Here is a 14,717-nt window from a genome sequence, read left to right as displayed (position 1 = left end):
CACCGTTTTACTGCAGCATTCTTAATTTCAATTTCAATTTTACTGCAGAAAAAAACGTTGCTCTCGCGAAAGATGACATTATGCAGAAATGCTGCAGAAACTTTTTCTCCAGCATTTATGTTTTTCTGCAGAATAACTGAATAAAGTCATAATCCGCTAAGGATACTCCTCCTCTCCGCCTACCCGACCGAAGCCGGGTGGCACAACACAATGCGCAATACACTACATCTGGTCAGTCAGTGGATCTCACAAGAACACACGTCCTCTCTCTCGCGCGCCTCTCAGAGTTCTCTCCTACACCCTGGCATGTACATACGTAATCAAACTTTTGCTAGAGTCACAAACATCCAATCAACATTTTAGTAACCACCCGTAACCACGACACTCTAAGCAGGTTCCGTGTTTCATTGGCCGTTAAACGTAAGACAAGAGGAAGGGGGAGGAACACAAAGGGGGGTGGGGGGTGGGGTGTGTGTCAAACAACTGACCACCTGCCAGCGATCCACCCGATCCGACAAAGGAATGAACACCCTCTTAACGAGGCTTAAAAGACACTGCTAGAGCATCCTCTGGGAAGCTACTCCCGGTTTGGCCATAAAAGTTACGCAATTGACCACGGCTACCCGTCTCTTCCTAGGAGACTAGTCACAACATGAACACAGGCGGCTAAGCGCTCTTAGGATCTATAGACCGGTGACTGGACATGTGCATCTCAAAATTTTAACTTAGATAAAGGCATTACACAAAACATAAAGCGATCGGCAACATGAACTACAAACACTAGACTGGACAATGACAACAACTTTACTCTATAATTGGTGACTGGTCACCCTGTCATAGTTGTTTTTACAGATGTATTTTCTTTTGACAGGTCTCTCTATTTAAAATTCCATGTGCCGTTTATAAAACAAAATACGGTACATTATTAATCATGCGAGTGTCAGAATATAGCGTGAAATCTCAGAGAGTGACACAACACAGCTTCCAATAGCTTTCCGCATTCTTCCGAGCGGCAGAGATGTTACAAAAAGACTAAGGCGTCACCTGCCCGCTGAAACAAAGCTTGTATCAGTGCTTTAGAAGCCAATTACTTGTTTGTTCCATCTTCATCGATCGAGGTGAATGTACTAACTGGATAACGGCGAGGCAGAAGACGCGTATGGCACCCTTTGAGTCAAGGGGGGCCGGGACTGACTGCTAGTCATTGTTATCTTCAAAGTTGGGGTCCATTTGCAGTTTTAAAAGCCGCAGACACGCACCCATGCACGTGCATGTACGATCTATATCATCATGTATACAGTGTTACGTGTCATTTTCACTTTTGGCATTAATCAGCCGCAAAGTTCCCATCCCACACACATGCACTTACACACCTCACCCCACAAGTTGCCAAATCAACTGCGAAGTTCTAATCACCGAGACAAAGGCAAAGGACAAAAATAAAACAAACAAACAAACACATGACGAAGACGAAGACAGCAAGCTCTCAGCCAGAAAGAACAAAGAGGGGGAGGGGGGAAGAAAGCAGCCATCCATCAAGCAGCGGCATAACTTTCCAGCACTGTGACATTTCTCCGCTCAGCTGCCAGCACGTGATTGTGTGTTAATGACAAACATGCACGTGCAGCGCGCGCTGTCTGGCAGCCAGTGCTAAGCACGTGCGCCTAGGAACCCACGCTGCGCCATCCAGGGCACGGGAGAAACGTGAGGATAGGATTGCGGAACGCGAGAGAGCGATAAAGACTTCTGGGTGTCAATTTACTGGGGTGCTGTCATGTCCCTTGCAGCATATACACCTGCAACAACACCAATCAACCCAGTTGTAACATTTTGTTCGGGGTAGGTAGGGGGTTCCCGGAAGAAAAGATGTTGCAAGAAAACTGCAAGGTATCTTGTGTTCTTTTAATTCCATGCGCTATTAGAGTTGTTCCTAAACATGTCCATCGATCAAGTCGTGAAAGCTCATTTGCTGGGAGAGGGGGGGGGGGGGGGGGGGGGGGGCGGGGGCACCAAGAGGAAAAGGTTTGGCAAGAATACTGCAAGAGAATGATTGTTGTGTTTTATTAATTTCTTGCGCTACCTGAGTTGTTACATTATATCCATCGATCAAGTTGTGACTGAAAACTCAGCTGCATAGACTGGGCTTCTCGTCTCCTATTTCTTCTTCGTGTTGTCCCTTTTGGTCTCCTTCTACTTCTTTTGTATTTTTTAGAATCTATCTTTAACAAAAAGAGAGAACAAAGCTTGATATGTATGTGGGAAGACCCTGGGCTAAATCCTTCCAGGTTGAATTGGTCCAAATACCAACAAATGAATGAATGAATGAATCAATCAACCAATCAATCAATCAATGCATCAATCAACTAATCAACCAATTTATCCAGCCAGCCATCCAAATACCACTCACCAATCTAATCAATGAAACCAAACAAAAATAAAACAATCAACAAACCTGCCTACCAACCAACCAACCACTCCGTCCCCCCATCCACCCTCCACCACCCATCCCTCCCATCCAATCTCTTCTTCATCCACCCTCCAATCCACCCAACCCTCAATTATGTTGCTGTTTATTGAAAAATATATATATTAACAGTTTTGCTGTTTAATAATATGTATAATTATGTGGGTTAGTTATCTTGTATAATTTGGCATTGGGGTGAGTTCTATTTATTACACCCCCGGTATAGTAGGGGTGTGTATAGGTTTCGCTCGATGTGTTTGTTTGTTTGTTTGTGTTCGCATATAGATCTCAAGAATGAACGGACCGATCGTCACCAAACTTGGTGAACAGGTTCTATACATTCCTGAGACGGTCCTTACAAAAATTGGGACCAGTCAAACACACGGTTAGGGAGTTATTGGTGGATTAAGATTCTACAAGGACTTATAGAGGGACATATTAATGGTCAAAGGGAAATAACCTTCTCAGTTGGTGGCAGTCAGAATGGTTATTTCCCTTTGACCAACGGGGGTGTTTTTCCTACCTCGGAGGAATTTCTTGTTCCTTTCACCCCCATGTCGCCCAAAGTTAGTCCAACTTGTTGGAAAAACAACCTTGAATCTTGAAATCCAAAACTCCCTCCGTCTACCGTCACTCTTGTCTGTGTACTTCAAAGGCCGATAGGTCGAAGGTCTTGGGAATGTTAGGTTTTGTCTAGAATTAAACGTTCCAACAATTTCACCTTTCTTATGTTTTGTAACCTTTCTTGTTTTGAAACCTTTCTTGGTTTTTGATTCTTGAACCTTGAACCTCAAACCTGTCCCCTGTTGTGTTTTCAGACACGACAGTGAGTTCGCGTTGTTTCGAGGAGAGGCAGGAGGCGCGGAAGACAGCCAGAAAGGCGTCCTCTGACGTCCTGATTCCATCCTGCAATCCTGATGGCACCTTCAGTGAGGTGCAGTGCCACAAGACCACGGGCTACTGCTGGTGTGTCACCAAAGACGGCAGACACATACCCGGCACCTCCGTGCAGGAGAGGAGACCCAGGTGTAAAGGTTGGTGGCACCTTACAGTTTCTGTCTATGTAGAGGTGTGTTATATGAACAGGTGTGTTGAACCCTAAAGTGTGTTGTCAATGTTGGTGTGCCGCCAAGGACGGCAGACACTTACCCGTTACCTTCGTGCAGGAGAGAAGGCCCAGGTGTAAAGGTTTGTTCAGGTGTATTGTCTATGCTGGTGTGTGATCAAGGACGACAGACACATACGCACCTTGCACCTCCGTGCACCTCAGTGTAAAGGTATGTTCAGGTGTGTTGTCTATGCTGGTGTGTCTCCAAGAACGGCAGACACATACCCGGCACCTTCGTGCAAGAGAGAAGGCCAAGGTGTTAAGGTATGTTCATGTTTTTTTGTCTATGCTAGTGTGTCACCAAGGACGGCACACATATACCCATTACCTTCGTGTGGGAAAGGAGGCCCCGGTGTAAAGGTATGTTCAGGTGTATTGTCTATGCTGGTGTGTCACCTACGACGACAGACACATATACCCGGCACCTCGATGCAGACTTTGAAAAGTAGACCCAGGTGTAAAGGTATGTTCAGGTGTATTGTCTATGCTTGTGTGTCACCAAGGACGGCAGACACATGCCTGTCTCTTTCGCGCAGGCGAAGACATCCAGGTGTAAAGGTATGCTCAGGTGTATTGACTTACTGGTGTGTCACCAAGGACGGCAGACACTTACCAGTTACCTTCGTGCAGGAGAAGACACCCAGGTGTAAAGGTATGCTCAGGTGTGTTGACAATGCTGGTGTGTCACACCAAAGACGGCAGGCACATACCTGGCATTCCTGTGCATGAAAGGATACCCATGTGTTGATGTATGTATATGTTCAGGTATTTTGTCTACGCTGGTGTGTATGCTAGTGTGTCCCCAAGGACGACAGATACTTTCGTGCAGGAGAAGAGACTCAGATGTAAAGGTATATATGTTCAGGTTGAGGTCAGTAGTACCTGACAGTGTTTTTGTGTCTACGTGATTGAGTGGGTTGAACGATTAGTGGCATAATGCATTTGATCTATACGTTTACAACACAGTGTCCTGTATTTGCACCTTTTTAAAATACAGTTTGTTTCTTTAATGACATGCACAAATCCCGTGTTCTTGTTTCAGGAAAAAGGCGGAGAAGAAAAGGTAGAAACAGTAAAAAGAAGAAGAAGCGGAAAGGTAAGTATATGCACATTAAGACGAAGAACAGGGTGGAAAAACCGCTTCTGAACATGTGCGGCAAAAATACTTGATCGATAATTTGTTTGTTTGTTTGTTTGTTTGCTTAACGCCCAGCCGACCACGAAGGGCCATATCAGGGCGGTGCTGCTTTGATTTTATTTCAAATGTCAAATGCAAAAAAGAAAAGACACATTTTCCATGATCTGATTTTCACCAGCTTCAAATATTCTTTGAGTGTATGCAGCATTTTACCTTGAGTGGTTTTAAAAGCCAGATAGAATAGACGAAGGCGTACGGTCGATTCTGTGAGGTTTCAGTGGCCTACAACAACCAAGTAATCAACTCCAAACGAGTTTGCAGTCAAGTGTGGTTTTGTTTTATGTTTTTTGTTCACTTTTGTCGGTAAAAAACCAAACAACTGCCACACATCAACCGGCATCTGGCCTTCATTTGATAGTTCTTAATCAGTGCCGTTTGAATCTTACAATACACAATTTCGTGTTCAATGATGTCTCAATTGGCCATAACACCCTGTGTCTGACGTGTCTGAAAACACCTCCGCGTAGAGGGGTTTTGCAGCCAGCGCATTGAAGATAAAGAGGGAAAATTTTCTCTGCTCGCGCGGCAGCAAGCAGGATGTCTCAGGACTGATAAGGTAAAGAGCAGGGTATGTAGGATTATGTGAACGTGCAAGCATATATTCTTACGTTTTGCCCATTATGCATGGCTTGGTATGTCCGTGTGTTTGTCAGCGTGCACGAGCAAGGAGCGACAGTCTTTCAACACAGACTTGGTCCGCGTCTTCCGGGAGGAGTACGAGAGGATGCTGACCGCCAGGGGACCGGAAGCCGTGAGTAAGTATATACTTCCGGCGTACACTCAGCTTCCGGTTTCATTCGTGATCGATTGATTTAAAGTGAAATACTTTATCGTCGAATTTTTTTCTTGATCTATATAATTATTTTTGAAAGTGTTGCACTCTGTACAAGCGAAGAAAGTTCAGGGCCTATTCCTTTTCTCATTTTCTCTGTTGAAAAATCAGCTCATAGTTAAAGACTAGTAAAAGTGGTTTCAATCATACTCTTTTTTTTATGATCCCAACTCGCATCTAGACAAGTGGCTGCACGGTTCAAGCGTTAGACAAAGAAAGAATTACAGGAATTAATACATTGTACGTATAGATATAGGCATATACTTGGTTCGTCGCTGGTGTGCTTTTGTAGAAAAAGTGTGTTCTTGAATATGCTTTTGGTTTGTTTTACTTTGATTCATTTTGAAGAACAGTACATTTGAAGTATTTTTTATTTATTTTGCTGTCGTTTATTCTTGAATGTTAGGTGACCCCTGACCCCCCACACCACAATGAACGTCGCCCAAAATGCAAAATCGAGCGTTCTTATTCGTAAATTTAAACACTTTGGCATTTAACTGCAGCAGAAATTTAAAGGCATTGTATCAAGATTACCACTAAAATCAGTCACAAATCACTTCCAAGCAACTTGAATAAAGATACTTATATTACCACCTTTTATTAACAATAACTCAAACTATTCTTTCCCCTGTGATTCGATCGTATACTTTGACCCATGGAATTTAAACCCCTTGGGCTTTTTGGACACTTGATGCAAGCCACTTCTGTCTGGAGAACAAATGCTAGCTCGTGCTCTGTTCTGTCCTTGATGACGTCACAGATGACGAAGCCCCGTCCGACGATGACGTCAGCATAGAGAAGAAGATCGTGGTGTGGAAGTTTGCCCAGCTGGACTCCAACGATGACGGAATGCTGAGCTTCAAAGAGATCCGCAGCTTTCGGCGGATGGTGAAGAAGCTTATCAAGCCTCGTCGTTGTGCCAAGCGTTTCCACCGCTACTGTGATAAGGACCACGACCGCCGCATCGAGAAGAAGGAGTGGACTCTCTGTCTGGGCGTCGACATTAAACGTAAGTCTCACAAGTTCCGAGTCTGGTGACGGTGATGGTGGTGGTGGTGGTTGTCCGGCTTTGCTGAAGTGACCACCACCACCACGTCATTTTGGCCTCTTCCAACCCCTTCCTCGACCTGACCCAATTGTCCCACACCTTTGTCCATCCTAATCCTGGTCCCTTTCCTAATCCTGGTCCCTTTCCTAGTCCTTGTCCCTTTCCTAGTCCAAATCCCTTGTCCGTTTCCTATTTATGTTGGTCTTTGTCCATCCCTTTGTCCACCTCTGTCTCTTCTCCAATCCTTGCCTTGGCCTTTGTCCACCTCTATCCCATGGCCATGTCCCTTGTCGAGCCCTTTGTTCAGCCTTTTCCCTTGTCATTAATCCTTGTCCAGGCCCTTGTCCACATGGTCACTTTTGTATACCCTTGTCCAAGTTGGATGATTTTTTCATTCTGGTGTTCACTCGCCTCATGCACCTTTACCATTAACTATATATCAACCCTTGAGCATGTAGAGTTGCAATTGTCTCCTCTTCGCCTTCCCCGCTATCACCATAAACCGATATTGATCTTTGCTGACACTAAATGCCTGTTCTACTTCTTTTCCAACTTTCATTATCTTACCTTTACTAACACAAACTGTGTTGATACGAATATAATATGCTGTCGGGTCATTGCAATGCGTACTTTCAACTGAACATGTAAGAGCTGAGTGCAGCCTTTTGTTGCGTAAATCGCATACTAAATTCTAGAAATAGGCAGCTTTTTGGCATATCTTCAATTGGAGGGATGGTCTTGTCCAACAAAAAAGCCTGAATAGATTTATGGCGGTGCACACGATCATGTACATGGTGAGGAAGGAAGGAATGAACCTGTTATTGCTTAGCTGTGAGGGAAATAAACCTTAGTTCTTTCTTTATCTCTCACGTGGATTAGGTGCAACGCAAACCTTCGACGATTGTAGAGGTGTGCAAGTTGTTGGACCGGCACGGTTGGCCTAGTGGTAAGGCGTCCGCCCCGTGATCGGGAGGTCGTGGGTTCGAACCCCGGCCGGGTCATACCTAAGACTTTAAAATTGGCAATCTAGTGGCTGCTCCGCCTGGCGTCTGGCATTATGGGGTTAGTGCTAGGACTGGTTGGTCCGGTGTCAGAATAATGTGACTGGGTGAGACATGAAGCCTGTGCTGCGACTTCTGTCTTGTGTGTGGCGCACGTTATATGTCAAAGCAGCACCGCCCTGATATGGCCCTTCGTGGTCGGCTGGGCGTTAAGCAAACAAACAAACAAATGTGCAAGTTGTATTTGTGCCAGTGACGTCAGCATCAGGTCACACTGTGTTCCTTGGTCAATGACTGTTAGGTCTGCCCTCACACAAGCCGCCACGGCAGCTCCGATCGCTGCCACATGTGGAAGGAATTCGCTATATCCCCGTAGATTACGTGAAACTCTAGCACAACGTTTACATTCGCTGGGCGCTTGACGTTTTGCTTTGACGTATTTCACGCACGTTTGTTTACCCAGCGTGCAAGCAGACATCAGCGCTATTGCAATGTTATTGTTCTATTTCGCAGTCATCTTTTTGGCCGCCTGCCTGCGTTGCTCTGAGCGCGGAACTCCGCAAAACATCGCAGCTCGGAAATGCTCCTCTCGCCAAAGACAATCTCTCTCTCTCTCTCTCTCTCTCTCTCTCTCTCTCTCTCTCTCCCTCTCTTTTTTTTGCTCCTCTCACCAAAGACAATATCTCTCTCTCTCTCTCTCTCTCTCTCTCTCTCTCTCTCTTTGTCTCTCTCTCTGTCTCTCTGTCTCTGTCTCTCTCTGTCTGTCTGTCTGTCTGCCTGTCTGTCTGTCTGTCTCTCTCTCTCTCTCTCTCTCTCTCTCTCTCTCTCTCTCTCTCTCTCTCTCTCTCTCTCTCTCTCTCTCTCTCTCGGCCCGCACGTGCGGCGGCTTGGACTCGCTCCAGACAGCTAAATGGCGCGCTTCTACCCGATGATATCTCGTCTTTGTGTGTCGGGCTGCAGATTACTCTCATGTGTTTTGCGTCCATCATACAGCCTGGCTGTGATTAGCGGGTAGTTGAGCGCTGTTAGCAGAGACTTGGCTGGACCTCTGGCGTTGATTCGAGGCTCCTCATCACAAGCTGGCGTCCATTATAGCGGGCCAGCAAATCATGAGCGCCACTCTAGGGTCTGTGGTCCGCTGCTTCTGATCGGCCGCTAAGTGATACCGAACATCTCCTGCAGTGAAACCCCCTTAGCCTTTTTTTAAGACCACCAAAACTCTGTGAACACTTGGAGGGATAATGTCTCAAAATAGAGGTACATTTACAGATGTTATCGACAGCAAATCTCCAATACCAGGGTTATAAAAGGCAAGAATCTAAACAATGGAGGTCTTCTGACAAACGAGGAGAAGATGACATTGTAGGGTCTTTCAGAGAGGTTCCACTGTCCTGCGAACCTGCTTGCCGTAACAGCAGAATATATTTGGGGGTTCACCCCAGGTGCGACTGGAGAGGTATCTTTGTGAGCTGAAGGATAATCTTTTCCGTCCGAGTAGCACTCTTGAGCTCGTAGCTATCATTCCTTTTTTTTTTTGTGCTTCCGGTCCCTAATCGTATCCACTTCTGTTTATACAAAACTTACCGCTGCAGATATAGAGACTAACATCGTTGAATGCCAAGTGTAAAGAATACCGCTACGCCGGTGTAACACGAAATTTTTACTCCACGAAAAATTTACTCCGGAGTAAAAATTTCGTAAGAAATTCTTACTCCGAGTAACTTTTTCGTACGAGAAAAGAACTCCCCAAGGCACGAAAAAATTACTCCCTCCATGAAATTTTTACTCCCCATTTTTTTTTACATCTAGTAAAAATCTCGTTCGCGAAAATGGGATACGGGCGAAGGGATAATGCCAATAATTATGTGATCTCGCGCAAACGTATGTCGCGCTACCCTCCCTCCATCCCTTCCACCACCAAGACTAACAAGGGACAAGGGAGTAAACATTTCGTACACCTGGCATGGGAAGTTAAATTGCTCGTGTTAGGGTGAAGAAATTTATTCGTTTTTTATTCGTCAGGGGAGAAACATTTTTGTTCGAAATGTTTACTCGGAACTCACCTGTCGTGGGGAGTAATTTTCTCGTGTTATGGGGGAGTACTTTTTTCGTAAAGGGAGTAACATTTTCGTACGAAATATTTCTTCCGGAGTAAAAATCTCGTGGGAGTAATTTGCTCGTGTTACACCGGTCTTCCAGACTCTCACGGCTTTGCCCTCTATGTAACTGTTCTTTCCCTTACAAAAATTCCTCTCTGCTCAGAAAGCAACCAGGCACTTGATTTTTGGTATGTGTCCAAAGTGGAATGATGCTCTTATCCCACGTGAAAGACTGGACGGATCGATGGTGGTGTGCATGATGGTGTACACGGGAAGAAATTTATCTTTAAAGATGTACGCAGGGCTTCGCGAAGTAGCGGGACTTGTGCATGGAGACATAGAGACCAGGGCCGGACCAAATGAGTTGTAAGGGGGGGGGGGGGTTCCTCTTTTTTTTTGGGGGGGGGGGGGGGGCAAATCAGCGAAGTGGCGAAGCAGGCGCGCGAACTAGGGGGGTCCGGGGGCATGCTCCCCCGGAACATTTTTGAAAAACGGTTAAAATCTGTGCAATCTGGTGCATTAATTCTGGGCCTTGTTTTGAGGGTTAAGAGCAGCATTGTTTTGGTTGTGAGAGACACCCACAAAATTTATTTAAAAAAAACAACCAAAAAAAACCCACTCAAAGCAAGGTACATGCTTTTTCCAGGGGTGGGGTTCCGGAACCCCCCCCCCCCCCCCCCCCTGGGTCCGGCCCTGGAGACTGCAATTATGATCATCGTAAATCAAGCGAACCATTGCCAGCTTCACCCACTATGTATTTTTTTTCTCATAAGCAAGCAGGGAGGTCAAAAAAGGACCAAGCCCCTCAGTTCAACTTCAGTTTGATCTCCTGGTTCTTTGACTTGAAGAGCTAGTGTCGGTCTTCGTCGCGGTAACTATTGGACAGTGCAGTGTACGTAGTGCACCATTGACTGCTTCTTTTTCGATGCACGTTTTCTCATGAGTATGCAGGATTGGCAAAAAAGGGCCGAACCTCTCTAACTTCAGAGTTTGATCTACTGGTCCTTAATGGAGACTGGAGAACTAATGTCGGTCTTCGTCGCAGTAACTCTTAGACAGCGCAGTGGACCATTGACTGCTTTTTTTTTCTATACACTTTTTTTCACGAGTTTGCAGGGTGAGCAAAAAGGTCCGAACCCCTCTAACTTGAGAGTTTAGTCTAATGATGCTTGGTGTGTAGAGCTACTGTCAGTCTTGTGACTTTAACTTCTGGACGCTTGAGTGAATGTCATAACTCATTTCATTACTTCCTGGCTTCATGCCAACGGTCAACGGTAGTTTTTAACGTCCAAGAAACAAAAAAGAAGCAATCGTTCCAAACAGTAAGTGGCTCGCCTTGAAAATGACGCAGATGCATCCTTCTGGTGCCTGAGAGAATAAGATGCATTCATATGACCAAACAAATTACATCCTTTAATTATGACGTTGGTAGAGTTCAACGTTGCCATGTTATTGATAGCTCAGGTGTACGTTTACGATGTAGTGCGAGTGAACTCTTCACGTTCTTTTCTTTTCTCGTAGGAAATACAAGACAGGTTTTGGGATTTCATTCCCAAAAGAATGCGCGCAGAGTTTTGATCTAATGCCCCTCTAAAAGGGATAGCATGACAGAAAACATTTTTACAAAAAAACAACACAAAACAAGTCGCGTAAGGCGAAAATACAATATTTAGTCAAGTAGCTGTCGAACTCACAGAATGAAACTGAACGCAATGCCATTTTTCAGCAAGACCGTATACTCGTAGCATCGTCAGTCCACCGCTCATGGCAAAGGCAGTGAAATTGACAAGAAGAGCGGGGTATTCGTTGCGCTGAGAAGGATAGCACGCTTTTCTGTACCTCTCTTTGTTTTAACTTTCTGAGCGTGTTTTTAATCCAAACATATCATATCTATATGTTTTTGGAATCAGGAACCGACAAGGAATAAGATGAAAGTGTTTTTAAATTGATTTGGACAATTTAATTTTGATAATAATTTTTATATATTTAATTTTCAGAGCTTGTTTTTAATCCGAATATAACATATTTATATGTTTTTGGAATGAGCAAATGATGGAGAATAAGATAAACGTAAATTTGGATCGTTTTGAAAATTTTTATTTTTTTTTACAATTTTCAGATTTTTAATGACCAAAGTCATTAATTAATTTTTAAGCCACCAAGCTGAAATGCAATACCAAACCCCGGGCTTCGTCGAAGATTACTTGACCAAAATTTCAACCAATTTGGTTGAAAAATGAGGGCGTGACAGTGCCGCCTCAACTTTCACGAAAAGCCGGATATGACGTCATCAAAGAGATTTATCAAAAAAATTAAAAGAAAGTTCGGGGATTTCATACCCAGGAACTCTCATGTCAAATTTCATAAAGATCTGTCAAGTAGTTTAGTCTGAATCGCTCTACACACACACACACACACACACACACACACACACACACACACAGACACACACACACACACACACGCACATACACCACGACCCTCGTTTCGATTCCCCCTCGATGTTAAAATATTTAGTCAAAACTTGACTAAATATAAAAAAAGCCACTAATATTAGCCATAGCTTTTGCTTGTTGCACTGCACACCGAGTGCATACTTGTGTCCTTAAAATAATTATATGGCATTCAGGGGAACTCATAGTTTTTGTGGGCGTCATTTCAAGTTAGTTTATGTTGTGTAAAGTTTATGCAAAGCCATTTTGTAACATGCCTCATAAAGTTGGTCAGTAGGCCAAAGAAGAAAAGCCCCGAAGATTCAGTCCATATGTCTCTTTTTCTGTTCAACCAGTTTTAAAACATTTTCCCTCACGTGTTAATGCAATTGGCCTGATGGTCACGATGAAATTAGTTTCAGCAAGAATGGCCAAGGATTAGCCAAGGACAGGACGCTTGGATGGCGTGGTTCCCATTGATAGATTCCTAAGCACACACACCTTGCAGTCGTTAGCGACAACCCACTTTATTATAATTACGAATGATTCTTATGGTAATCCGACGAAACTTCTCAGCAATGCTCTCTCTGTGTCTGTCCGTCTGTCTGTCTCGCCATCTCTTGTTCTTCACTTTCTCTCCCCCCCCCCTCTCTCTCTATCGGACTCCGTCTGTAGCTGTCTGTCTGTCTGTCTGTCTATCTCTTGGTCTTCACTTACTCTCTCCCCCTCACTCTCTCTATCGGAATCCGTCTGTCTGTTTCTCTCTCCATCGTCATGTCTATCTCTGTCTCTTTAATTTCGCTTTGAATTGCAATCATTCATTTGGTCACATTGCTTATTGTATACCTTGGCCCAACGCATTTCGTTGCCAGTGTGAGTCCTACCTCCCATGCCCCTCTCGCCCCTATCTGACCCCTTCCGTTTGTAACTCTCTTCCCAAGGCTGTTCCTTCACACACACACCCAGGCCTTCCCTTCACACACACCCAGGCCTTCCCTTCACACACACCCAGGCCTTCCCTTCACACACACACCCAGGCCTTCCCTTCACACACACACCCAGGCCTTCCCTTCACACACACACCCAGGCCATCCCTTCACACACACACCCAGGCCTTCCCTTCAGTGACCCCTCCCGTCCCCCCAACACCATCCCTATGTTTGGCCTGACTCCTCTCCACTGATTGCAAGCGTGAGACTGTGTGTGTGTGTGTGTGTGTGTGTGTGTGTGTGTGTGTGTGTGTGTGTGTGTGCGTGCGTTTATGTGTGTGTGCGGTGTGTGTGTGTGTGTGTGTGTGTGTGTGTGTGGGTGTGTGTGCGTGCGTGCGCGCATGTAGGCTATACGTGCTTGCATGCGTGTGTATTTGTGTGCGTGTGCCTGTCTGTGAGTGCGTGTGTGCGTACGTGCGTGCGGCGTGTGCGGGCGTGTATGCCTGTGTGCGTGCTTATGATGCGTGCGAGTGTAAGTGTATGTGTGTTATGGAATGCACGTGCATGTCCAGCTTTTCACTGTAAATATGAACAAGAGTTATGTATTCTGAATGTCTGTCAGAGTTTGATGAGCTATTTTTGGTAAACAAAACAGTATGGGAAAATTGGTTTGTTTTCTATAAGTTTTATAGGTTAAAGTTTTCTTCTGTGTTTCGTAACCCATTCAAAAAGGTGGCCCATAACTGTCGTGTTTTTCCTTTCTTCACTCTTAGTCGCAAAGGAGACACAACGAGTTGTGTAGGTTCTGTAGATTTATTAACAGCTGGAACAACGGTGACAATATCTCTCAGCACAGTGTAAGAAAGAACAAGTGCAAGACTGGTAAAGAACAACCATACGTGTGCGCAGCCCTACTTATATAGTTAATGGACATACGAGAATATTCGGGAAACATCGACACTAATCTGGTTATTTATGGTCTGTCCGATGAGCGTCTACGCTTACGTCATGAGTGACTGCGCACTTAATCAAAGTAAGTTCCATAATGTTCTTTATCCTTCCATTCGATTCCAGTGGTATCTAGCGATCTCCACAACAATAACTGTTTTCTTTGACCCGTTTTTAAACATCTGGAGAAAAACGGCTGACTAATAGAGATATTATTGTCAATGAAATGTGAACCTTTTTTTTCTTTGTTTTCTTCTTTATATTTTTCTTTCAAATTTTTTTTTCTTGCTGACTTTCTTCCCATCTTTCTCTCTTTTTATATTTAGTCAAGTTTTGACTAAATATTTTAACATCGAGGGGGAATCGAAACGAGGGTCGTGGTGTATGTGCGTGTGTGTGTGTGTCTGTGTGTGTGTGTGTGTGTAGAGCGATTCAGACTAAACTACTGGACCGATCTTTATGAAATTTGACATGAGAGTTCCTGGGTATGAAATCCCCGAACGTTTTCTTCATTTTTTTGATAAATGTCTTTGATGACGTCATATCCGTCATATTTCGTGAAAGTTGAGGCGGCACTGTCACGCCCTCATTTTTCAACCAAATTCATTGAAATTTTGGTCAAGTAATCTTCGACGAAGCCTGGACTTCGGTTTTGCAT

The 14,717-nt window shown here is 44.6% G+C and overlaps 1 protein-coding gene across 13 annotated transcripts in view; it reads left to right on the top strand.

Moving 5' to 3' along the window:
- Positions 1-14,717, top strand: part of LOC138953887 (SPARC-related modular calcium-binding protein 1-like) — a 98,407-nt gene that overhangs the window by 59,405 nt on the left and 24,285 nt on the right. For all 13 annotated transcript variants that reach the window (XM_070325853.1, XM_070325854.1, XM_070325852.1 and 10 more), the window contains exons 3-6: positions 3,283-3,498; positions 4,615-4,668; positions 5,424-5,525; positions 6,363-6,611. In XM_070325853.1, coding sequence (XP_070181954.1) covers positions 3,283-3,498; positions 4,615-4,668; positions 5,424-5,525; positions 6,363-6,611 — 621 coding nt within the window. The remainder of the gene's footprint in view (positions 1-3,282; positions 3,499-4,614; positions 4,669-5,423; positions 5,526-6,362; positions 6,612-14,717) is intronic.

The sequence above is a fragment of the Littorina saxatilis genome, linkage group LG17, assembly GCF_037325665.1.
Source record: "Littorina saxatilis isolate snail1 linkage group LG17, US_GU_Lsax_2.0, whole genome shotgun sequence".
Lineage (NCBI taxonomy): Eukaryota > Metazoa > Mollusca > Gastropoda > Littorinimorpha > Littorinidae > Littorina > Littorina saxatilis.
This window is presented reverse-complemented; position numbering and strand designations above follow the sequence as displayed.